The 24475-nt window shown below is 42.3% G+C and overlaps 1 protein-coding gene across 2 annotated transcripts in view; it reads right to left on the reverse strand.

Moving 5' to 3' along the window:
• Window positions 1-1462: 1462 nt before the first annotated feature.
• Window positions 1463-24475, reverse strand: part of INTU (inturned planar cell polarity protein) — a 96825-nt gene continuing 73812 nt past the window's right edge. The window contains exons 9-16 of one of the 2 annotated variants that reach the window (XM_088476127.1): window positions 11105-11158; window positions 10963-11025; window positions 10277-10486; window positions 8592-9089; window positions 8217-8317; window positions 6390-6579; window positions 3552-3697; window positions 1463-2874 (exon numbers count right to left, since the gene is read on the reverse strand). In XM_088476127.1, coding sequence (XP_088332253.1) covers window positions 2763-2874; window positions 3552-3697; window positions 6390-6579; window positions 8217-8317; window positions 8592-9089; window positions 10277-10486; window positions 10963-11025; window positions 11105-11158 — 1374 coding nt within the window. In that variant the 3' untranslated portion in view covers window positions 1463-2762. Of the gene's footprint in view, window positions 2875-3551; window positions 3698-6389; window positions 6580-8216; window positions 8318-8591; window positions 9090-10267; window positions 10487-10962; window positions 11026-11104; window positions 11159-24475 lie in introns of both variants that reach the window. The other variant, XM_088476126.1, reaches the window with a different exon arrangement.

The following is a 24475-nucleotide window of genomic DNA, read 5'->3' on the forward strand; positions in this document are numbered from 1 at the left end:
ACACTGTATCCTAATGGCCTCAATGAAAAAAATCGATTGAGTCTTTTTCTTATTATATTAAAGGGGTGGGGATATTAGGGTTGTGTGTGGGTATTTTAATTATGATTATCTACACACAATTCCTTCATTAGTGGTTCAGTTAGGACACCGACATATTATATATATCGCTATTAAGGAAAAAAAGGGAGTTAAATATGTACAAGACTTTAGTAAATATATATCCAATCTTTTTTGTGTATGCAATTGTCACGACCAGGTTTTATATTATCTGTGTACATGTCTTCAAGTTCACCCATTAAAAAATACTTTTCAGTTTAAATCTGTTCAGGTGTCTGCTCCTATTACCACTCCGGGTCCCCAACAAACCCAGATTCTAACACAATTATTATTATTGTTGACAGACACATTATTATCAGAGATGGGATTAATACATAGGTAGAGTAGTGTTGTACGACATGTTTGCATGGACATATTAGAAATATTTTAGTCTCAATCATGGGATTATAGTTTTTTTTTTTCATATAGGCAACATATGCTGACCCAATGTTTATATGTATTGCATAGGATATGTATTTAATTAAGAGGTTATGGGGAGACCTATCAGGTTTGGTCGTAACAAGGAGAAGTCATTAGTTGTTGAATCTTTATGGTGTTCTTTATATAATATTCATTTATTGTGAATATTTTTAAAGTATGATTGATTTATATTAAACTAACATTTGAAACAAATTAAGTTCATTACAAAGTCCTTCAGAAATATTCTTATCAGAAAAAAAACAACACCTTTTTCACATGTGCGCAATACTGTAGATTTCAGGTATTCATGAGATGTCAGGTAAGATCTAGTGCTCTAGATGACTCTTAAGAGCTCCTATAGAGTAGCGGTTAGAGCGGATGGTTGGTCAGCCGATGGTCATGGGTTTGGTCTCCATGAGGGACCAAGAACTTTTTTTTTTCTATTGTCAGTTCAATGTCAATACTGATACATATATATTTTATAGTGTGAAAAAACAGAAAGATGCACTTCAGCGCTCCTCCTCTGAGGTCAAGTCTTACAATTATAACCAAAATGGTACACAGTTCAAAAAGTCTCTCTTTAGAGATGTTTCTAAAATCTTCAGATTGAAAGCTCTTCTTAAAACACTTCCTCCATTGCAAGTACAAAAAATGGCAATAAAGTCTTTTCTTCAACACACCAGCGTATACCCCCTTCAGCGTCAAACCAGCACCTTAAAAATAAATCACAAAAAGGGAACTCCCATAGTGAAGTACTGTCACTATGGGAGTGCTGTCCAGACGGTCATCTGATTTGTTTGAAGCATATTTGCCTAGAAAGAAACCCTGATCAACAATAGTTATTTTATACATCATATACCAGTGATTTTTATTCTGTAAGGACCACAGTTCTTAGTGTTCTAGTATTTATTACCAAAGTCCCTGATATCTTTATATATTAAGCTGAATCTATAAATGCAATCTTGTAATTACAAATATTTTGAAAAAAGAAAATGACAATTATTTATCTCCCATTAATTCTAGCAACAGCTCCTGTAAATTTACTTGGACAGAAATCAGCTATGTTCCGTACCTGTGTAGATGATCCACTTCTAATTTCTGACAGTAAAATTGCATAATTTTATCTGTACAAATCCAACAAATGCACTATTTGAAATATCGGTTTATTATTGGAAATGGCAATAATTTTATACATTTGTAATCTATTCTAAAACTAGAAACTCTCATAATGATTGAAAAAGAAAAGGTCACTTGTAGTTTTTAGAAGACAGAGTACACATTTTATAATTCAACAACAAACAGTAGCATAAGAAGCAATCTGCCAACCTTTGATAATGAATATGGTACGTACACCAGCACCTTTGTCACCACAGGTACTTGTGCCACTCTATCCTACCCTGACTGCTGGTTAAGCCATGTTCACCATTTCTGCCTGGAAAACTAATATTAATGTTTGGAGATTCCTGACCCATTCAAAGTAGAGAGATGCTTAGAGTTTCTCTTGAATAAAAGATATGCTCACACTGACAGCACTATGATCATTTCTGAGATCAGAAACACGCCCATAATCCTATGAATATCTCTCCCTATGATATGAGGTGTTTAGGGATTGGAAAGAGCATGCAATTTTCAGGTGTTTACATGGAGGTTCCACATGAAGTAGAGGGCTCTGCAGTGCTGCTAAGTGGAGAATGGCTGATGGAGACTAGAGGGTCCTCTGTGCAAAGGAAAGGAATCTATCTGCAAAGCTGCTTTTACTGACCTAAGTATCCGGCCATTACATAGTGTGTGATGGAGAACGAGCAGGGCCAAGGAACTATAACTCTCAAACTAAGTCATGGTTCAGCATAGCAATTATTTAAAAAAAAAAATAAAATAGCAGAATTTTATGTATGAAATAAAAATGTATACAAATGCAAAAATGTAATTTTTTTGAAAAAAAATATATATAAATTTTAAGTAGAAAATACACAGCAAGTTTCTAAATGTTTAGTCCACAAAATATACAAGACAAATTGTAATCATAAAAAAAATTAATTACAAAATATATTTAAATATTTTTTTTTTTTTAAACAGAGCTAAAAAAAAAAAACCAACGTCCAAGTCACTTCAAAAAGAAATTCTGTAAAACCATATGAAACGCCCGTAAAAACGGAGACAAGTGCAACCATAAGGCAAAGTGTAGGGACTATATTAAGTGCTGTTGAAGGCATTGTACTTCTGAGACTAAGTCCTTTGCACCAACACTACAGCGGCATGCCGAAGGACAGCTTAAAGGCCAGCTCTACAGCAACTTCTGTGACCGAGTCGTGGAAGCAAACATAGAACTCCTGAGGCTGCGGCTGCAGAAACAGTCTCCTGGAAGACAGAAATGGTTGTCCTGTGAGAGGGGCCAGATGCTGGGCAATGTTTCAACAAACCATTTATGTATCCAGCTTTAATATACTATGTGCTCACCATAAGTGATTTACCATATATGGATGCTCATTATGATATAGTATTTTCTATTAATATTGCACTTTATTACACTGTCAAATAAATAAATACATTATATATTTCCCGTCATAACAGTGTACATAGCAACCTGCCCTTTAGTAGCGATCCTGGTAAATTTTCTAAACAGTTTATTAATAATCATATACGTGTGTTGGCTACCTATTGGAAAGAAAATTACTAACATGAGGTTAAAAATACTTTGTTTTCTCCATTATATTTAGCCTTAATCTCCTGAAGGAACCATGAAAACTATAAAACAGGAATTTGATAAGACCTTATTTTTCTTTGGCTGCAGGAAAAGTCTGTTCTATTTACAGTAAATACAGATGTTATTTGCTCTAACTCTATACTTGCATAATAGCCCAGATAAATGTTTAATATTAATTTCCAAGTGATGAGGAGCTCAATCACTCTGCATTGCAATGGCTGGGCATTTGTGAAGGAAACATACCCACAATACCATAGAAGATAATTTTATCATCATTTGTGCTGTAAAAGGTAGCCTTGACTTCATTAGCCATGTGTGTTTAATTTCTTACCCTATTGCCCAATAGGACATTTTAGGAGGTGATTTCTTCTGGTCTGTCCAGTTTTCAGGAGAACATTCAAATAAAATACCATGTTCCTTAACTGGACCGAGTCCTGCAAATTCCCTGCACACATCTGCTTTGGAAATGCTTTGTTTCTGTACAGACAGAGAGAGTTCTGGTTATTGCAGACTTCCTGCTCTTAGTGCATAAATATACATAAAAAAAAAAAAAAACACATTAAGTTAAATAGGAAAATAGCAATAGGCATTTCTGGTACAAGCAGTATACTAAAAAAGCAATATATATTATATAATATATATATATATATATATATATTATAATATATATATAATATAATATATATATATATATATATACATACATATACACACATATATATACATACACACACACACACACACACACACACATATATACATACACACACACATATATATATATATATATATTACATACACATATATATATATATATATATATATATATATATATATATATATATACATATACACACACACACATACTGTGCATCCGGAAAGTATTCACAGCGCTTCACTTTTTCCACATTTTGTTATGTTACAGCTGTATTCCAAAATGGAATAAATTCATTTTTGTCCTCAACATTCTACACACAATACCTCATAATGACAAAATGGCAACTTGTAAAAATTTTTTTCAGAGTTTTGCAAATTTAAAAAAAAAACCTAAGAAATCACATTACTATTATTATCATTATTATTATCCTTTATATGGCACCACAAGTGTTCCGCAGCGTCTTACATAGTACATAGAACTAATAGGTGAACAAGTAACTTACAGTACATTACAGTGCAGGACAAGGACACGATTTATATACTGTACATTGCTGCAATAGTGATTAAAGCACTCACAATAAGCAGCCGGGAGTTGGCAGTCACGTGTTAGGTGTCAAGAGTAGAAGAAAATGTAAAGAGAAGCACATGAGGGAAGAGGTCCCTGCTCATGAGAGCTTACATCACATGTACATAAGTATTCACAGCCTTTGCTCAATACTTTATTGATGCACCTTTGGCAGCAATTGTAGCCTCAAGTCATTTTAAATATGATGCCACAAGCTTGGCACACCTATCCTTGGGCAGTTTTGCCCATTCCTTTTGGTTTTCAGATTTAATTTGAGGATAATTACATCCAAATCAGGTGAACAGTGTAGGAATTACAATGGTTTCTATATGTGCCTCCCACTTTTTAAGGGGCCAAAAGTAATGGGACTATCAACTCAAAAGCTATTTCATGGACAGGTGTAGGCTATTCCCTCGTTATTTCATTATCAATTAAGCAGGCAAAAGGTCTGGAGTTGATTCTAGGTGTGACATTTGCATTTGGAATCAGTTGCTGTCGACTCTCAATATGAGATCCAAAGAGCTGTCACTATCAGTGAAGCAAGCCATCATTAGGCTGAAAAATCAAAACAAACCCATCAGAGAGATAGCAAAAACATTAGGTGTGGCCAAATCAACTGTTTGGAACATTCTTAAAAAGAAAGAATGCACCGGAGAGCTCAGCAACATCAAAAGACCCGGAAGACCACGGAATACAACTGTGGTGGTTGACAGAATAATTATTTCCCTGGTGAAGAAAAACCCCTTCACAACAGTTGGCCAAATCAAGAACACTCTCCAGGAGGTAGGTGTATATATGTGTCAAAGTCAACAATCAAGAGAAGACTTCACAAGAGTGAATATAGAGTGTTCACCTCAAGATGTAAACCATTGGTGAGCCTCAAAAACAGGAAGACTAGACTAGAGTTTGCCAAACAACATCTAAAAAAGCCATTACAGTTCTGGAACAACATCCTATGGACAGATGTGACAAAGATCAACTTGTACCAGAGTGATGGGAAGAGAAGAGTATGGAGAAGGAAAGGAACTGCTCATGATCCAAAACATACCACCTCATCAGTGAAGCATGGTGGTGGTAGTGTCATGGAGTGGGCATGTATGGCTGCCAATGGAACTGGTTCCCTTGTATTTATTGATGATGTGACTGCTGACAAAAGCAGTAGAATGAATTCTGAAGTGTTTGGGGCAATATTATATGCTCATATTCAAATGCTTCAGAACTCATTGGACGGTGCTTCACAGTGTAGATGGACAATGACCCGAAGCATACTGCAAAAGCAACCAAAGAGTTTTTTAAGGCTAAAAAGTGGAATGTTATGCAATGGCCAAGTCAATCCCCTGACCTGAATCCGATTGAGCATGCATTTCACTTGCTGAAGAGAAAACTGAAGGGAAAATGCCCCAAGAACAAGCAGGAACTGAAGACATTTGCAGTAGAGGCCTGGCAGAGCATCACCAGGGATGAAACCCAGCATCTGGTGATGTCTATGCATTCCAGACGTCAGGCTGTAATTGCCTGCAAAGGATTAGCAACAAAGTATTAAAAAGTGAAAGTTAGATTTAGGATTGTTTAGTTTGTCCCATTACTTTTGGCCCTTTAAAAAGTGGGAGGCACATATAGAAACCGTTGTAATTCCTACACCGTTCACCTGATTTGGATGTATTTACCCTCAAATTAAATCTGAAAGACTGCAGTTAAAGCACATCTTGTTTGTTTTATTTCAAAGCCATTGTGGTGGCGAATAGAGGCCAAAATATGAAAATTCTGTCAATGTCCCAATATTTATGCATGTGTGTGTGTGTGTGTGTGTGTGTGTGTGTGTATATATATATATATATATATATATACATACACACATACATATACACACACACACATAGACACACTGAACATACATATGCGCACTCACACATACAAATGACAATTGAAGAGCTGTCAGGGACCCACCTCTTCCTTGAGCGTGTGCTGAAACACAGAGCGTATAGACAGGCAGCATCGGTGGAAGTTCTTGATTAGCTGGGGGTGAATAGCACCACTGAGCTCCTCTACCTCCCTGTGTGTTGGAGAGATGAAGACTCCATGCATGCTTTCCAGGTAAATGTAATGAAACAGTGTATTTTCAGGGCCTGAAGTTAATCTTAACAAAGAAACAAAAGCACATGACACTATGTAAATGGATGGTTATACTGTATAATTATGAGTCATTCATATTGCATCTTCTTTGGAACAAAGGCCCAGATTTATCGAGTGATATTCTCGTTATCACTCGTTAAGAGCTGATTGGTCGGAGCACCATTTAAGATTCGTAACTGTCATTTTTCAAACACATGACAGTTAGGAGATGATTGGTTGGAGCACCATTTAAGATTAGTAACGAATGATAACAAGAATATCACTCATTGATAAATTTGGGCCAAAGTGTAAACTCTTTATTTACAAACATAATTCCTATTTTACTGCTCTGTCACCAGTTTTTGGTGGGGCCCATTTGAATTTCACATGTTTATTTTAGTAGCACTTTAGAAAATAAACCTCTATTTAGTGGACAATAAAAAGTGAAAACAATACATCTACTACTTTTCAACCAGAGTACATCAAATGCAAACAGGATCTTATAGCAACTAATACAGCAGCTAATATTAGAACAATATGTAAAAAGAGATGTGTAAACTAACACTCTGCCAAGGCGAAGGTGGCAGGAAAAGAGAAGTGTTTATTGCTGGTAGCACTCTGCTCCCTATAAATATACAATTACTGTTGTCCTTTGAATTGCATACAGTAGGTCTAATAAATCATAGTTCGTTCTACAATTCATGTCACAAATCACACTTAAAATATCTAGCTTTCAACTGTTATACTAAATTCAAGTGCTCTGTCTTTGAGTTATCCCCGACTCAGGGACATATTTATAATGGGTGCAGGGTGTGCGGTGCACATGGGCCACTGGGTCCAGGGGGGCCCCGCACCGCACAACCCATACTTTATTTTATACCTACCTCTCCGATGTACCGCGGAGTAGCGCTATAGAAAACGCCTGGAAAATGGCCACTGCGCCCATTCTTCCGGCGTTCTGCGCAAGTGCAGTAGAGCTCGGGCACACTAGTGCCCGTACTCTACCGCTGCTGTCAGTTCGCTGACGGCAACCAGGGAGAGAGGAGGGGGCCCTGGACAGTGAGTGGACACAAGCCCTCTCCTCTCTTAATACGCCCCTGCCCTGACTCCACTTTCTCCTTCAAACCACACATTTAGCACCTCTCCCAGTCCTGATGTTTCCAACTAAGAAATATCTCCAGGATCAGACCCTCTCTCACCCTGGAGAAAACCAAGACCTTCTAAAGCAGGTTTCCTTAAACACAAGTACAATGTAGAAAATCAAAAATTAATAAGGCTAGTTGCTAGTGAATTGTTGCATCAAAACATGATTAGAGCTATTTTTATTAACAAACAGGGTAACATCTTAAAAGAAGCAGCTTCCTGCACTTGAAGAAAGGGATTTTTAGCCCCAAAGCAGCCGCTTCTTTTAAGATATTCTCCTGTTTGTCTGCTGTGCTTTAATAAAAAAAGAATTCTGATAATCATGTTTTGATGCAACAATTCACTGCTAAGTAATAAATAGCCTTACTTTTTTCTGGATTTATCGACTGTATGAACTGCGCTATATAAGAAACGTAATAAATAAATGTTCAGTTTACATAAATTGCATCTAATACGAAGAGGAGCAAATGAAAAATTGCCGTCTCATTGTCAATGCATAGTAAGGCTTTAGTTACTCACTTCACAGTGTTATATAAATCTTCAGCTTCCCTCTCCGAAAGATTTCGCCTCAAGCTTCCCAAATTAAAGGGATTCGGAAGTGTGTACTTCTTTTTGCTGATCTGAGAGGGATTACAAAGTGTTGATTTACAATAAAGTAAAATATGGATGAAAATAACACACAAATGGAAACAACATGCACATTTGATCTCTGACTGGGATTGCTATCAGCAGCTCAGAGCGTTCTTGTTACTTAAAAAAAAACAAAATAAAAAAAAACAAAACCTAAAACGTTTGGGCCAGGATGTACCATTATCGCTAATCTAATGAAATCCTTAAGTAAAATAATTTTTTTCTTTTTTTTTTTTTATAAGTGTTTTATACAACGATGTGTACCTTAGGGACATTTCCACTTCCGCCACTTCCATCTGAGCCTCCAGATCCTTGAGATTCCCGCCTTCCAAATTTTCTGCTCAAGTCTGGAGTGGAATGAGTTCCTGTGTTTTCCGCCATACCTTCACTACCATTATCTGATCCTCCACTACTCCTGGTAGGGCTTGGCCGACGACTCCTTAAAGAGGACTGGGTTTCTGGACTCATACCCTTCCTACTCAAAGCATAATTTGCTTTCTTTGGCGTTTGGTGCTTATTCATCATAACAGAATTTACAACGCTGTGGAACTTGTCTCGTGCAGAAGGAAGAAACCAATCAGCGCAGGAGAGGCATGGGTTTGGGGAAGCATTTAATTTTTCCTCTATACTAGTGTCTAGCATTTCCAACTGAAGAAGGGCTGCCTTTAATTGATCCACATATATGTAGTCAGGCCCTGGATTTCCAATTGATTTAGATGTGCAGCCCCCAGCCTCTAGCAGAGTGCACAGCATGAATTGTTTCTGTCAAAGAACAAAGAAAGCAAAATGTCATCTGTAAAAATAAGAACGGCCATAAAAAATATCTTTTAAACCATGCACAGGTGTTCATCTATTTGCTTGGAAGTTCTGATTAAGTGTCTAGTTGTGTATAGATGAACAAAGTCAAAGATCCTTATGTCAGAATATTTCACTATCTGGTTAAAGGACAATAAGAATTATTAGGGAGAATATCATTGCTTTCAGAAACCTGCACAAAGTAGAAAATTATCAAAATAATATTATTGAAAATTGAGCCTTCAGCAGAGTTTTTTTATACTGAACAACATAAAACATCTCTAAGATATTTGGAAGTATTTTTTATACTAGTAAAGCTGCATACACACACAACGATTTTTTGAACGATTATCTATAACGATATCGTTTGTCGTTCAAAAAATCATTCACTTGGAGTTAAAACGATGAACGATTATCGTTCATGCGCGTTCACGTTTGTAGTTCAGTCAGACTGACCAACTCAACGATTTTCGGTAAGGGAATATGCAAAAATCGTTTGTAGTTCAAAAAAATCGTCCATTACATTTAGTAATTGAACGATTTTCGTAAACGATTTTCGTTAATTTTTCCCTTGAAAAATTGAACGAAAATAGTTTACTAAAATCGTTCATGTACTAAATCGTTGTGTGTGTATGCAGCTTTATAGGTATCTTAGATCAGTGATTCCCCTTCTGTTCAAGGCTGCCTTGATGAAGAGCCATAGCTAGAAATGCGTTGGAAGTGGAGTAGACTGGGTGATAAGGGAGCCTGCTCCAGGAGTCGGTGAAATTAAGTGCCGAGTTGGAGGGGTTCCGGAGCCTTTATATCCACCGGTATATCTATATGCATCTAATGAACTTACTTCTGGTAAAAGTCTCCATTCTATACCCATATTGAATGTGATTTTATGCTGTACTAGTTGTTAAATAAAATTCTGTTATAAACTGTATCACACGATGTTGGGGATATTTTCTCCTTTATATTTTTCATATATTGAATAATCTGTGTGCAAAAAGGTCGCTTGAGCTTACCATGAACAAAAACTACAAAGTGAAGGGAAGTATTACTCTATGACTACATTTTAATTAAGTGATTGTAGATGTGAATTAAAGCACCATTAATAGAATCCACAATTAATTCTAATTCAACTCCCAACAATTCCTTACCAGACCTACAATGAGAAGGAAGTACCGGGCCTCAGGCTCATTGTACTCCTCCTTGCTTGGGGAGCCACATTTCTTTAGATGGTAATGGGGATATACTTCCCTCCAGACCACCAGCTGACCAATCCGCTCTGAAGCCAATGTTAACAGACAATAGTGTCGGCAATACAGGGCAATATCAATCAGATCTTCTTTCGGCAAGTGATTAGCCAATAGATAACCCTGAAATAATAGAAACATATAACACAAACAATTCCTCAGTACTAAAAAATACCAAAAGGCACAGCCAGCATTCAACATTTGATAGGATTCATAATCATCAGAATAATACAAGCTCACAAACATTTGTTGCCACTGTATCAAGCAGTTTATGTTTTTTCTTTTTATACTCGGTTATTGACACTTCTATCTTTGTAACCCTCCCCGCAGAAATATTATATAGCCAACAGAATGTAATGCTATTTATACTACAAATAGGTGAGTACACCACAGTAAGCAGTAACTTAACGTGTGAGAATAGGCATTAGTGATGTATAAATTATGAAATTAAACTTTATTTTTCCGAAAATGAAGACTTCACTATAAACTGTAGGATTTCAACACAATGCGAAGCTACCTACATCACTTGTATCCAACCATTGCAAATTAATTACCATTATGATTTTTCTATTTCCAAAGTGTCAATTCTGAAAACTTACCTTGTAAAATAGACAAGTCCCCAGAATCATGTACAGCCGTCTCATCTCATAGTAGTCTTCAGACTAAAAGCATAATGAGTAAATAGATAAGCTTTATCACTTTATAACTTGTTTTCCCAAAAAAAAAATCAAACCCACTTACCAGTTCTGCAAAATCAAGGGCCTCCAAATCACTCAGAACAGTGTCAATCTCTACCTGAAATGTCAAAAGGACATATTCAAGATAATATTCATTGCACTTGTGTGTTATTTAACAAGGGTTATATAATGTAATGGAAAAGCCGTCCACAACAAAAACAAGTATTGAAGTCAAGTCTAAAAGGATGGGTGTATAATCTTTGTGGTGTAAAACACTTGTCCATATGAAACAGTTATCTGACATAAGGAGATTGCCTTCTTTTCGCCCCTCATATCATAACAATGCCTCATACATGGCCAGTGTCTGCTTATTGGCTGGTCAGCCACGCTATGGCAACCATAAAGTACAAACAGGGAATCAGATTTCCTTAAGCTGTTGGTGCGCTCCACATAAATCCGTAGCGCATGGACAACCAAGGAAGCCTCACCTACCGCTAGGCTTGTGTTCTGAAAAGCTGGGACCACAATCTCTTCATTCATATGGAACTTAAATACCACTTTTGGTATCCCGCTCTAGTACAAAGTACCGCTCTATCCCGATGAAAATATAGAAAGGGAGAGCGGAGAGAAAGTGCAGCTAGATCAGAGACCCTGCACGCATATGCAATAGCGAGAAGAAAAACGGTCTTCGCTGTCAACCATTTGAGGTCTAACGACTTCAAAGGTTCAAACGGTGAAGCCTGTAAGGCCCTGAGAACGAACGACAAATTTCACGGGGCCACCGGGGGGAATAAAGGGAGGCTGAACCCTTAGCACCCCTTGAAAAAACGTCCTCACATCTGGCATTAGAGCGATCTTCCACTGAAACCAAACCGAAAGGGCCGAAACCTGCACCCTCAAGGTGGCCAAGCGGAGAACTTTTTCCAAACCAGTCTAAAGAAAAGCAAGTACTCTAGAGACCTGAAAACCCTCCGGGTCATATCTCCTCAGTTCACACAACTGAAAAAATGAGTGCCAAATCCTATAGTAAATCTGGGTTGAGGCTGGTTTACGCGCCTTCAACATTGTCTGTATCACAGACTCCGAAAACCCTTTTTTTCTCAAGATGGAGGCCTCAAGAGCTATGCCGTGAAAGATAGTTGAGGCAGATCCGGGTACCAGCAGGGACCCTGTATTAACAGATCTGGTCTTAACGGAAGAGGCCAGGGAGTGTCCATGGAGAGACACTGTAGATCAGTGAACCAATGGCGTCTCGGCCATGCCGGAGCTATTAGAATCACCGTATTGCCCTATTGCTTGATCTTCCTGATGATTCTGGGAAGAAGAGCAAACGGCGGGAAGAGGTACGCTAGCCCGTAATGCCATCTTACTGCCAGCGCGTCTACAAACTCGGCCATCGGATCCCTGGTCCAGGATCCGTATCTGGATAACTTGTTGTTTCCCCGTTACGCCATGAATACGGCTGATATGGTAGGGAGGTGGTGCCTCCCTGATGATTTAGGTAAGCTACTGCGGTGCGATTGTTGGATTGTATTTGAACAGGCCTGCCTTTTAGAATTTCCTGAGCCTGAACTAACGCTCTGAACACTGCTCTCAGTTCCAGAATATTTATGGACAGACGACTTTCTGCCTCTGTCCATTTCCCCTGAAACATGTGTAAACCCGTCATCGCTCCCCAGTCCTGAAGACTGGCATCGGTTTTGAGAAGTGCCCAATCCGACACCCAAAATGGACGACCTTGGCTGAGATGACTTGTTCGCAACCACGACGACAGGGATAACCGAACCTCCAGAGAGAGATGAAGTATTTGGGACTTAATTGCACAGAAATCTTTGTTGCAGCGCAACAGAATTAGCTGCTGTAATGGCCTGGAGTGAAACTGGGTGTATTTCACCATACTGAAGGTGGATACCATCGACCCCAGCACTCGCATAGCTGACTGAACCGATATCCGTCTGTTGTGAAGCAATTTGTGTATCCGCAACTGCAGGGCCACAATCTTCTCCTTCGGCAGATATATTCTCTGCGCCACGGAGTCCAAGCTTGCCCCTAAGTGACATATCTGCTGTACCGGGAGAGGTGACGATTTTTTCCAGTTTATGATCCAGCCGTAACTGATCAGACAGGAAACTGTCAGACTCAAATGATCCTGCAACTGCCACGGAGACCGTCCTAGCAGCAGAAAATCGTCCAAGGCAGGCAAGATTCTGACGCCCTGGCGTCTGAGACATGCCATCATTACCGCCATCACCTTAGTAAACACCCGGGGAGCCGTGGACAGGCCAAAAGGCAGAGCCTGAAACTGAAAGTGCTCGCCCCCTACCGCAAATCGCAGAAATTGTTGATGGGGCCGGGTGATTGGTATATGGAGATATGCGTCCTGTATATCCAAGGACACCATATAATCCCCCTGCTCCATTGGCAATACGATCGACCGCAATGTTTCCATACGAAACCTGGGTGCTCGGACAAATGTATTGAGCCCCTTTAAGTTCAGAATAGGCCAGTAGGACCCGTTCGGTTTCTGGACCAAAAACAGATTGGAATAAAAACCTCACCGCAATTGATTCTCTGGCACCGGAATAATGACTCCCGAAGTCAGCAAGGATTGTATTACCTGTTGAAGGGCCAAGGCCCTTATAGAACCCTCCCCCGGATTTGTGCAAAAAATTTTTTGAGGAGGACTTCTCCAGAATGTTAGGGCGTACCCCCGGGAGACCACACCCCGAACCCAGGCATCTGTTGTCGCGAGATGCCAGGCTTCTGAAAAACGAAGAAGTCGGCCCCCTACCCTGGGATCCCACAGGGGGAGGCCCGTGCGCATCAACAGATGGCGGAATTTTCCATTTTGCACATTCACCTGACGGAAAAAGGTATAAGGCCGCCACCCTTTTTGAAGGATGGATTTTCCTACCTGGACAACCCCATGCTTCCCCCATAAGCTCAGACAAATGTTCTGACTTGGGGAACTCCGCCTTGACCACCTTCTGGCATTTAAACGGCGCCTTCTATGCGGAGGCTCCCCTTTAACAATATTCAGCACCGACTTGACTGCCCTAATCAAAAAGGGGACGTCAGCAACTGTAAAGTGATCCTCATCTTCTTCGGAGATAGACTACTGAGAGGAATCATGTACTTCCTCCTCTTCTGAGGATGTTCTGGAGTACTCACCCCTCTCTGTCGCTCGGCCTGTATGAGAAGCCGAACACTGTCTGGTCTTTGGCTGCATTGGTCTGGCGTCCTGCAGCGGTTGCTGAAAAGCTGCTGAGGACGATGCCAAGCCTCGACCAGCACACATGTCCATCCATGATGGAAACAGAGGGCATAACCATAGGGGGTTGCATCTGCTGAGGGTATGCCCAAACTGGGGGTGCCTGGGCAGCCAAACGCTCCGCCACTTGTGCCATAATCTGGGAAAAAGAAGCCATGGGGGGGTCTGGTCCAGAGGCCGGTAAACTCGATTGTTGCGGGGACTGCCTAAAGCAGTTACCACACAATCCATTTTGTATAAAATCCTGTGGGGATAATCCAGCCTTGCAGGCCATACAGGATACCAGCACAGGGGCTTCTGCCACCTGTCTTTCAGACTCCTTAGACATAATATTATTCTTTTATGTCAAGTTTCTGAGAACACGCGATTACTGATTCAACCCAAAAAAACTCCCACACACCTGTAGCAGAGGGGTCAGGGGAGAAATACAGCAGTGATAAGTTACAAACTGACAGTTATTCAGGCATAAAAGGCAGTACCATACACAGTAATTCAAATCACATGCAATGCATAAAAACACCCTTGTGAGCATATCCAATATTAAGCTCTTGTCACTACGAACAGCCCTAGGCTTAGTACGATAGAGAGCACTGTAAAAACCTGTTCACCGTAGGAGAGGTATACAGGGAGACTGATCCAGCCTCCTGAGTGTGCAGCAACTGAGAGCACCTGAGAGTGTTCTGAGGCTGACTCATATAGGGGAGGCTGGAAGGAGCAATCTAGCACGCTGTGAACATCAAGCTGGGCCAGCGTGTGGATCGGGGGAGGGGCCGCTGGGGAAAGCAAAACCTCCCCTATGCTGCTTGGACCCACCTGGCAAACTGACATGGCCGCCATCAACTAACCCCCGGCTTGTCAGGACATCTGTCACTTCCTGGTGGTCTAGTGCGGGAGACAGCCTGTTCTGCCTCCTCACTGCAGCGTGCCCCCGGCCAGTCTCCACAGCCGGAGGCCGGACCGCCACGTGGCCCCGGCATCAGCGGCTGCCGAACACACCTTACCTGCAACCCCTTGTCCCGGTTGCAGTCCAGGGCCCAGTGCCCCTATCGAAATCACTGACTCGACACCAGTGTTGCGGCGCCGGAGGGGGTAGGTGTAGCGGACGACCGGTGCGTCTCACGTCAGACGCTTGGCTGCTCTTAGTCAGCGCAGGCCGCCCGCCCCGATGGAGAGTAAAAATCTTTTTTAACTCGTCTGCGGGACTGCTCCTGCAGTCCCACTGTCTATGTGGTGTACACACCAAACAGGAAACAACTGGCTACCTATAGCAAGGGGCGGAACCTGGTGCATCCTGGGAGCAGAGAGCTCATTTTAACTGTTTGGTGACTGGATCTTATACCCCAACATATCAGCTGTGGACCCCATGGACCCCGAAGAAAAAAGTAACAGTTTATTAGCAATACTCAGCATTGCTTCAAACCCTCAGGACCTTTCTCATGCCAAGGGTCCGAAACGAACGTTGCTTAATATTGCTAATAAACCAGTGTTTATGCAAATAACATATTTGGAGTGCCAGTATCATCTTTTGCAATAACTAAAAGCCAGGGCCACTTTATTGAATTTGCCCCCAGGCTAAAAGTTGCCAGCCAGCCTCTGCCTAATACCAGTGATCGCAAATACACGCTAGAACGCGTATTTTACCCACATATGAGGACCAGGGACTCACTTTTTCAAAATGGGAGGGTCCCCAGGGACGTGCTCCGCTCTGCTGGCCAATCCCCTGGCTCCTGGTTAGATGAACGATTTTTCCCCTGGCCCAGCTACAGGGAAGACTGTAACAAGTGGTGGAGCCAGCAGCAGCTCATATGTGAGGACTGTGTGGATTGCCCCGGAGTGAAGACTGTGGTCCGGCTCCCAGCTTGAGGCGGCACCCGGTATACAGAAGGCACCGCGGACCAGGCAAGACACCGGTTGCACTCCCTGGGACATGTAAGTGTATAGCGGGTAGTGCATGGGGGTGGTGCGGTAGCTGGTTAGCGCGTTTTGTTTTGTTATAATGTGCAGCAGTCATGGTGTTGCTACTGTAATAATTCAAACAGGGTCTGGGGGTGCTATGGTAATGTCATTTGCTGCAGCCTCTCCTGCTGTTTGGAGGCGGAGATCATGCTCACATGGAGGAGCAGAAGCCAGCAGCAGGCTGGACTCGGGGACAAAATAGCACTATGAACGAGGACAGAGATTACTGCAGCGCGCCTGGCCCCAGCAGTCCCTGGATTTGTTCCTCTAATCCCCGCCTCCTCTCCACATCTAATACCCTGCACTCAGCCCCTTCTCCTGTCCCTGCTTACTCCTGCGGCCTCCAGTTCCCCTCCACCTCCTCATGTACGTGGCTCCCCTCTACATCTAATACCTGGCTGTCCCTGCCTACTTCTCCTGTCCCAAGCTCCCCTCCACCACCTCCTATCTGTGGCTCCTCTCCACATCTAATACCTGGCACCCAGCCCCTTCTCCTGCCTACGCCTGTCCCCAGCTCCCCTCCACCTATACTCTGACTCCCCGATTTTTCATGTTCCTGGTTCCCCACCTCCTACTCCTGTTCCCTGCTCCACACCTCCTACTCCTGTTCCCTGCACCACACCTCCTACTCCTGTTCCCTGCTTCCCACCTCCTACACCTGTCCCCGGCTTCCCACCTCCTACTCCTGTTCCCTGCTCCCCACCTCCTACTCCTGTTCCCTGCTCCCCACCTTCTACACCTGTCCCTGGCTCCCCTCCACCTACAAACTCTGACTACCCGATTCTTCCTGTTTCTGACTCCCCACCTCCCACTGTTCCCGGTACCTCACCTCCTACTCTTGCCCCAGCTCCCCTCCCCGAATTCTCCTGTCCCCAGCTCCCCACCTCCTACTTCTGTCCCAAACATCAAGAAGACGAGGAGCCATAAGGACCTGCAGGATGAGAGCAGCCGCTCCCAACTAGCTCATACAGAATAAAAGGACAGCAGAGTGCACAGCTAGAAGCAGATAATTCTTTGAGCATTTTTGTTCAAAAGGTAAGAAGAAAATTTTTGGTATATTTTTAAAATTTATTTATTGGTTCTTGGTTTTTCATAAAATTAAGCAGGAATGACAATTTCTGCGTAATTTTATGTATCACCGCTATGTAAGAACAGTCTAATGCAGAAGATTTCACAGAAATCTCCTGTAGAAGACTAACTATGGCAGCAGACTGTAGTCCCCATTATTGTCAATGGGTACTGAAGTCTGACATCTATGTACAAAACTGATGCTATTGGGGGTATTAGATGGACATTCTAGGGGTATGTGGGGGAAGTGTGGTGGCATGTGGGGAGGTCTGAAGGGTATGTGGGGAGCTCTAAAGCATAAATTACAATGGGACACAGAAATGGTCAGGTAGGACCCCATTTTTTTTTTTTAAATGGCGGGTCCCTGGGACCCACATATTTTGTCGGTCTGTGCGATCACTGAACACATACATAGGGCGGTATTCAATTGTTATAGCGCACCCAATCTCCCGTCTAAAATGACAAGAGACCGCCGGGCGCTATTCAGTTGTTGCTGTTTTTTGCGCTGATCGAGCCCAAAGTGGCCAAATTTCGACGATTTCAGCTCGCACTCCCTGGGGTTGCGAGCTGAAATGGTGCGCTGGCAGCTGATCGCGCCCGGCAGGAGCAACAACTGAATAGCTCCTGTTTGACGTGTAAAGGGCCAAAACAATTAAATAGGGCCCATATCATCAAAGTAACAACAAGAAAGTATATTTTGTCACATTCAGATACCACATAAATCATTAGTCCACAACCAGAAGGATCACTTTGGAATTAATCTTCAGTAAAAATGTAAGTAATTTATTGACTTTATTACAATTTTGTTGTTGATCTAAAATCAATGGATACTTTTCCGCAGTGTAACTGAGGTATGGGGGTCTATTCATGAAGCAGAGAAGAGCCCTGTTTAGCTGAAATCAGCGCTCTTCTCTGCTTTGTGCTATTCATGGAGCTAGTTTCTCCAGTGGCACCCCTGCTCCATGCCTGCATCGCACAGAGTGCGAGTCATGAAAGAAGCTCAGCTTTCAGTTCCTCTCCTGCGGTACAGATTTGCCATCTAAGCATGGTATAGTCTGTACCGCAAGCCGAACAAAGCATGGAAGTAGCATACTTCCCTGCTGTCTGCTTGCCCCCTTTCCCAGCGTCCATTGCAGCAGGTCTGACCTGACCTGTCTGTATCCTCACTGCGTCCAGGGATAGCGGTGGGGCCAGATAGCGTTGGACAGGTAAGTATACATGAATGGCTACTAAACTTCACTATATATCGCATCCGTGTGATGCGATATATAGCGCTATATTTTAGTAGCCACTTCATGCTCTACTTGAATAGACCCCATAGTCAGAGCTATCCATAGTTTCTTATCAAATACAGTTTAAAACAAGTCCTAACTGGCTTTTTTAATTATAGTGTGGTGCTCTGGGTTAAAAATTAGCAATGTATATTGCAGTGTGGTGCATACATTTATGCAGCCACAGCTCTCCATTGTCACAGAGGTTGTTGGATGACTTGTGACCTTATTTCGGGTGAAAAAGAGAGAGAGATCGACAGAGAGAGAAGTCTCATAAAAGGTTAATGTCCCCTACTAACCAATAAGAAATATTAATACATTTTAAAATGTCCACAATAAAAGATCTTTTGGTGGATTTCCTGTATACACAGGGTAGAGGACCACTGAGCATCCTTCAAATCTAGTGCGAGACATCTAACTCTGAGCAAGGTTTACGTTGTGTCGGTGACGGTAAAGAAAGGAGTCCTGAAACACATATCACCGCTGTAACATGGATTGATGTCGAACAGCGGGCTACAGCAGAAAAAGGCTTTAGACATGGACGTGTATAATAGCACTACCTGTAGCCACAGAGGGTATAATAATCCAAGTTTTAAAGGTAGGATAGTCCTCAAAAAGCTGATTACTACATCTGCAGTGCAGGAGCATGGGAGATGTGCACGCTGCTTGTTCGACTGCTAAGCCACAACCCCCAGAGGAACTCATTTTAACATTCTGAGAGTGTACAGCAACAAAATTGGACCTTTAGCAAGAAAACCAATGCATTCAGAAAATGTATTGTAATAAGTACCCTGGCCAACATTGGGTGTATACACTGAAGAAACTGTGAAAAAGGCCCGATAGCACCGAGCCACAAAATAATATTGAAGCATACTGTTGGTTGGCAAAGGAATGCTCTAACTTTTTTAAATGTCTTTGAACTTACATTGCAGAACCTCTATGATCTTTAGATAAAGTGCAGGGTGAGCAAGGTTTAGTTGATACTTTATCAAAGAACCAGGGGGGTGGGTTGATATAGGACAAAGGCTAAACATAAAACCTGAGAATGTGCCGGAGGGATATGGAGATTGGGGGGTGGGGGGGTGGGGAGGGTTGGGGGAGTCGAGATTGGGGACAAAGAAGGTCGAAGCCAAAAGGGCTCAGAAAAATAAACCAAGGCCATGGAAAACTCAAAGAAAAGTTATGTGGTGTTGTAGGAGGGGGACCTCTAAGTTTCCTGGTCGCCAATTGCTAAGGATATATAAAAAATTTTTTGGGGAGAGATGGTGACTGGTATATGAAAGGCTAATATGCCATAAGTCAAGAAGAATAAACACTCTCCTAAGTTTGGAGAAAATGTTCGATCCTCCCATTAGTAAAGAAGAAGTGCTGGGCGTTGTGGTATTATAGGTAAAAAGAAATTATTCAAAGGATTAGAGCTTTAAGGGTGCCAAACCATGCAGAAGATATGACCAGTCTGGACTATGGTTAATAGCACTCAAGTTATAGTCTGACTCGTACACTCCTATGGAATTTTCTCACTGCCCTGAATGTGCCATTCTCTTTAGGCAGGGATACACAAAATTCTCCCACCCCACATATTGCTTTGATGCTTCTACCTCCCAAACAAGATAGCACAGAAAGACCTAACCTAATCAACAGAAGGTATATTTTCAAAAGCATATTAGTTTAAAATAAAATAAGGGACAGAAATGTAAATAAAATAAAAAAATTAGATATTAATGGCACTCATATAGAGCATCTAAATAAGCAATGGACATCAGTCCACAAAAAGTTAATTGCATAGCACAAAATTGCCAAATACTAATATCTCTGCACCAATAGCAGTCAACAAATTGAGGTCGGTTTCCTGCAAGGTGCAGGATTTCTAACTTTATCCTGCAACAAGCTGCACAGTCAGCTAACATTAACATGGATTATACTTTGCATCCAGACTCAAAGGATGGATTCCATCCAACTCCTCTGGCAAGACCACCCTTCAGCTCTAATTAATAACTTAAATTCTCAAAAATCCAAAACCTTTTCTGGATCTGTCAGCTAAAATCCACTAGTTATAGGTGAAGGAGGTCTGTTTCCACTGGAAGTGTTGTAGGAAACACATCAAGCTGCCAGAAAGCAGGTGAAGGAGACAAGCACACAATTGTCCTTTAGGAGAGTACCATCAGTAGGATTTATTGCTAGCTCCATGCAGGAGCTATAGGATTTCATGTTTTGTAGAGTAGATCTCCATGGCTACAGATAGATACACAACTTAACTGCATATATTAAAACAACCCTGATGGTTAATATATTTTTAATATCTTGCAAAACCGATAACATTTTGCTTTGCAAGGTTTATTATAAAAGGTTGTACTGTATTTTATAGACGATAATAGTGGTTCCCAAACTTTTTTGAATCACGGCACCCTTGGAGTATCAGTATTGTTTCAAAGACACCGCTAGGCCAAGATTTCTCTTACTGAGAAACACCACAAAATTTACTAAACTAACTAAATTGTTCTTATAGGTCATCCTTAGGTTGAGTTATGAGGTACTGGAAAGGGTTGTGCTGTTTGGTTGCATTTTATTATATGTGGCCATCAGCTCTTTTGTCTATCAAATTGACCAAAATATTTTTTATCTGGTACTGGACCACCAACTCACGTCACACCCAGTTAGGCAATCACTGGACTATAAAATGCATTGGACCACAAGCAACCTAACAGTTAGACGGGAGAAAATTGGCACAGTCCCCTTTCATGGCAGCAATAACTATTTGCTGAAAACTGAAAAGGAAAGAAGTTTGTGCCTGAAGTATACAAGGACACCTCCTGCCTCTGAACATAATACATACACACACACAAACAAACCTATCACCTACAGTAGTCAACATATTCAAGGTTCTCTCAGTCTCCACTGCCCTGGCTGTCCTTCTCCTGTCGCAGCTCTATTCCGAGCCCACATTCTTATCCCAGAGGCTGGTCCGCATCTCTTAACCACTTGTCTGGTGTGGTAGCATCAGATGCAACCAAGCCAGGCTGGGCGTTCCCCAGACATGGTCGCATCTGATGTGAAAATCTTCCTGCAGCCGCCAATCTTAGAGGGATCTCTCGGCTCTTTTGCATCTGCAGCTCCATCCCAAATTTCTCCCAATCACTTCTGGCCACAGTGACCCGGCGGCCGGCAGAACCACAAGCCCAGCGCTGCAGTCGCAGAACTGCGGTTCTGTCTACAGTGTGCCTGATCACTGTGGCCACAGTGATCGGGCACTTGAAAGACACTCCCACCACCTGGTGCTTGCTGTAGCTCAGACACCACAATATATATGAGGTGTGCAATAGGTTTCCGAATGTGCAGTGCAGAGGTAGAGTAGACACAATCTGACTGGTTGTGAACTGTAATCTGACTAAAGTTCTTGTGAATTTTCAGGGCACAGAACCGTATATAAGCAGCACTGCACACTGAAGAAGTAGGTTTGTCCACTTCCTTCACAAATTCCTTATAGAGCTCACCAGAGGCCACTGGAGAGCCATGATCGTCTACAACTACAAGAGTGGTTTGCAACAGCAGGAGAGTTTTGATCGACTGCAAGCTGCTTTTGGGGAGGAAGCACCATCCCGTACCACAGTGTTTGAGTGGTTTTCAGAATTTCGGTGTGGGAGACTATCCCTGGAAGACTAGGAGTCCTGCAGCTGACCTGTGTCTGCCATCATCGAGGGCTACCTTGCTGCCATGTGGGCCATCGTTAAGGTGGATGCCAAGGTGACCATGGCCCAGTTAGAGAAGGAGATAGGCATCTCATCGAGATGTACCCACTCAATACTCCACGAAAAGCTTGGCCTCAGCAAGGTTTCTGCATGCTGGTTGCCCCATCAGTTGACTTGAGAGCAGATGGATGCTCGGGTGACTTGGAGCAGGAACATGCTGGCCAGGTTTGAGGACGGTTGCTCAAACTCTATCTGGGAGATAAACAGTGTAGATGAATCCTGGATATACAGTTTTGACCTGAAGACCAAACAGCAGTCGGCCCAGTGAACCCTAGTTGGAGGTGAACCACCACAGAGATTTCCTACTTGAGCTCAGCGTGGCCAAGCAGATGGTATGGCTGTATTTGTGGCCAAGACTAGTCATGTAGCTACTGTACCACTCATGGAGCAACGCACCGTCCCTGGGGACTAGTACACCAACCAATGCCTGCTGCAAGTGCTGGAAGTAATTACCAGGCGTCGTCCAAAAATTGGCGCTTCTCCATCTCAACAATGCACCTGCCCACAAGTGGTGGATTTTCTGGTCCATGAAAGCATCCAGGAGCTTGGTCATCTGCCGTACAGTCCAGATCTGGCTACCAGTGACTTCTTTGTGTACCCACAAATCAAGTGCAAGATGCAAGAGATGTATTTCGAGTCACCGGAAGCTGCAGTGAGACCTTCATCCAGCATTGAGAATACATACCTGCTTCGGACTGGTCCAGCTGCTTCACCAAGTGGTTTGAGCGCATGAAACTTTGCATAGAAAACTCTAGTCCATACTTTGAAAAAATGTAACGTGTATACATACACACTTTACACCGTCCCTCCGCACCCCCTCCCTGACTACCATACTTACCTCATTCCTGGCAGCCTCCTCCTCCTCTAGGTCTATCCCATCTCTCTTGCAATGGGAGCCGTTGAGGTGCGTGCGCATTGCGGAGACGGGACAGACTGTGTGTGTAAATATATTAAAGCTAATACAGTAATATGACCCCAAAATTATTGATTGATTTTATGATGTAAACATAAGCCATTTAAACTTGATTTTTCTTTTTTTACAAAAATGCAAAAAGTATATTGAATCAGGTTTAAATAGCTATTTATGGGCACAGTTCAATTCAGTGCGAAACTGAATAGCCGTGGGAGGGAGCTACCGCAGCTATTCAATACAACGCGCTGTGTGCCTTGTCGGGAATAGAATGCCGGTTCTCGCGACTTAACCTTGGTGTTTACTCGCGAGAACTGGCATTCTCTGACTAAAGTGCCGGGCGCACGGCTGTTAGCGCCGCGCTAAGGCAGCAAACAGCTGCGGGCCTGGGACTTTTGTCCGATTTTTCCTTGCATCCCCAGGGGGGTGCGAGATGAAATCCTTTAGCCCGTCCAAACAGCGCTGTGTATTGAATAGCTTCAGGAGCTATGTGGCTATTCAGCCTTATATAATTTGATATAAAATTTTTTAATTTTGGGACATTTTGGAAATTTCTTTAGCCAGTTAAGTGGTTAAAGCAGTCCCGTTTCCCACACACATTGGGAGCTGTTGGGGCTTGCGCAATGAGGAGACGGGACAGCCTTAAGCTGTGTATACACCATACGAATGTGTACCCAGCTAGCGTAACGAACCAATGTACTGATACATCGCACCGTCCGAACACACTGCACGATGGAGAGTACGACGGCACGATGTGTCTTTCCATGTAACAGCATGGAGTCGTTCATCGCATCGTCCCATCTGCTGTGAAGCGATGAACACGCTCGCGTACACACTACATGATCTACGCAATATATCGTTCCAATACGCGTTGGTACAAAATATTGTACAATGGATTGCATAGTGTGAACCCAGCTTTACACAATTAACATGTTGCAAAACAATATTAGTATAATGGTACAAAGCTATAGGACACAATTAACAGGCAATTGTATACAAGGATTTTAACTCACTCCTGGGCTGGGGATAATATAACTTGCAATGCTTTATTACCAAAATGTAGGTTTTGCCGAATGCTTTCACGAAAGTATGCATGGAACCTTGTCCTGCTGCTTAACAGAATTGCTTTGATGTGGTCTGAGTCTACTCTGCCAGCAAAAACGTATGGGACCTGGTAAATTGACTTATCTGGGGGCTGTTTTCACTTGACTGT

The sequence above is a fragment of the Taudactylus pleione genome, unplaced genomic scaffold (assembly GCF_031769625.1).
Source record: "Taudactylus pleione unplaced genomic scaffold, aTauple2 ptg000183l, whole genome shotgun sequence".
NCBI lineage: Eukaryota > Metazoa > Chordata > Amphibia > Anura > Myobatrachidae > Taudactylus > Taudactylus pleione.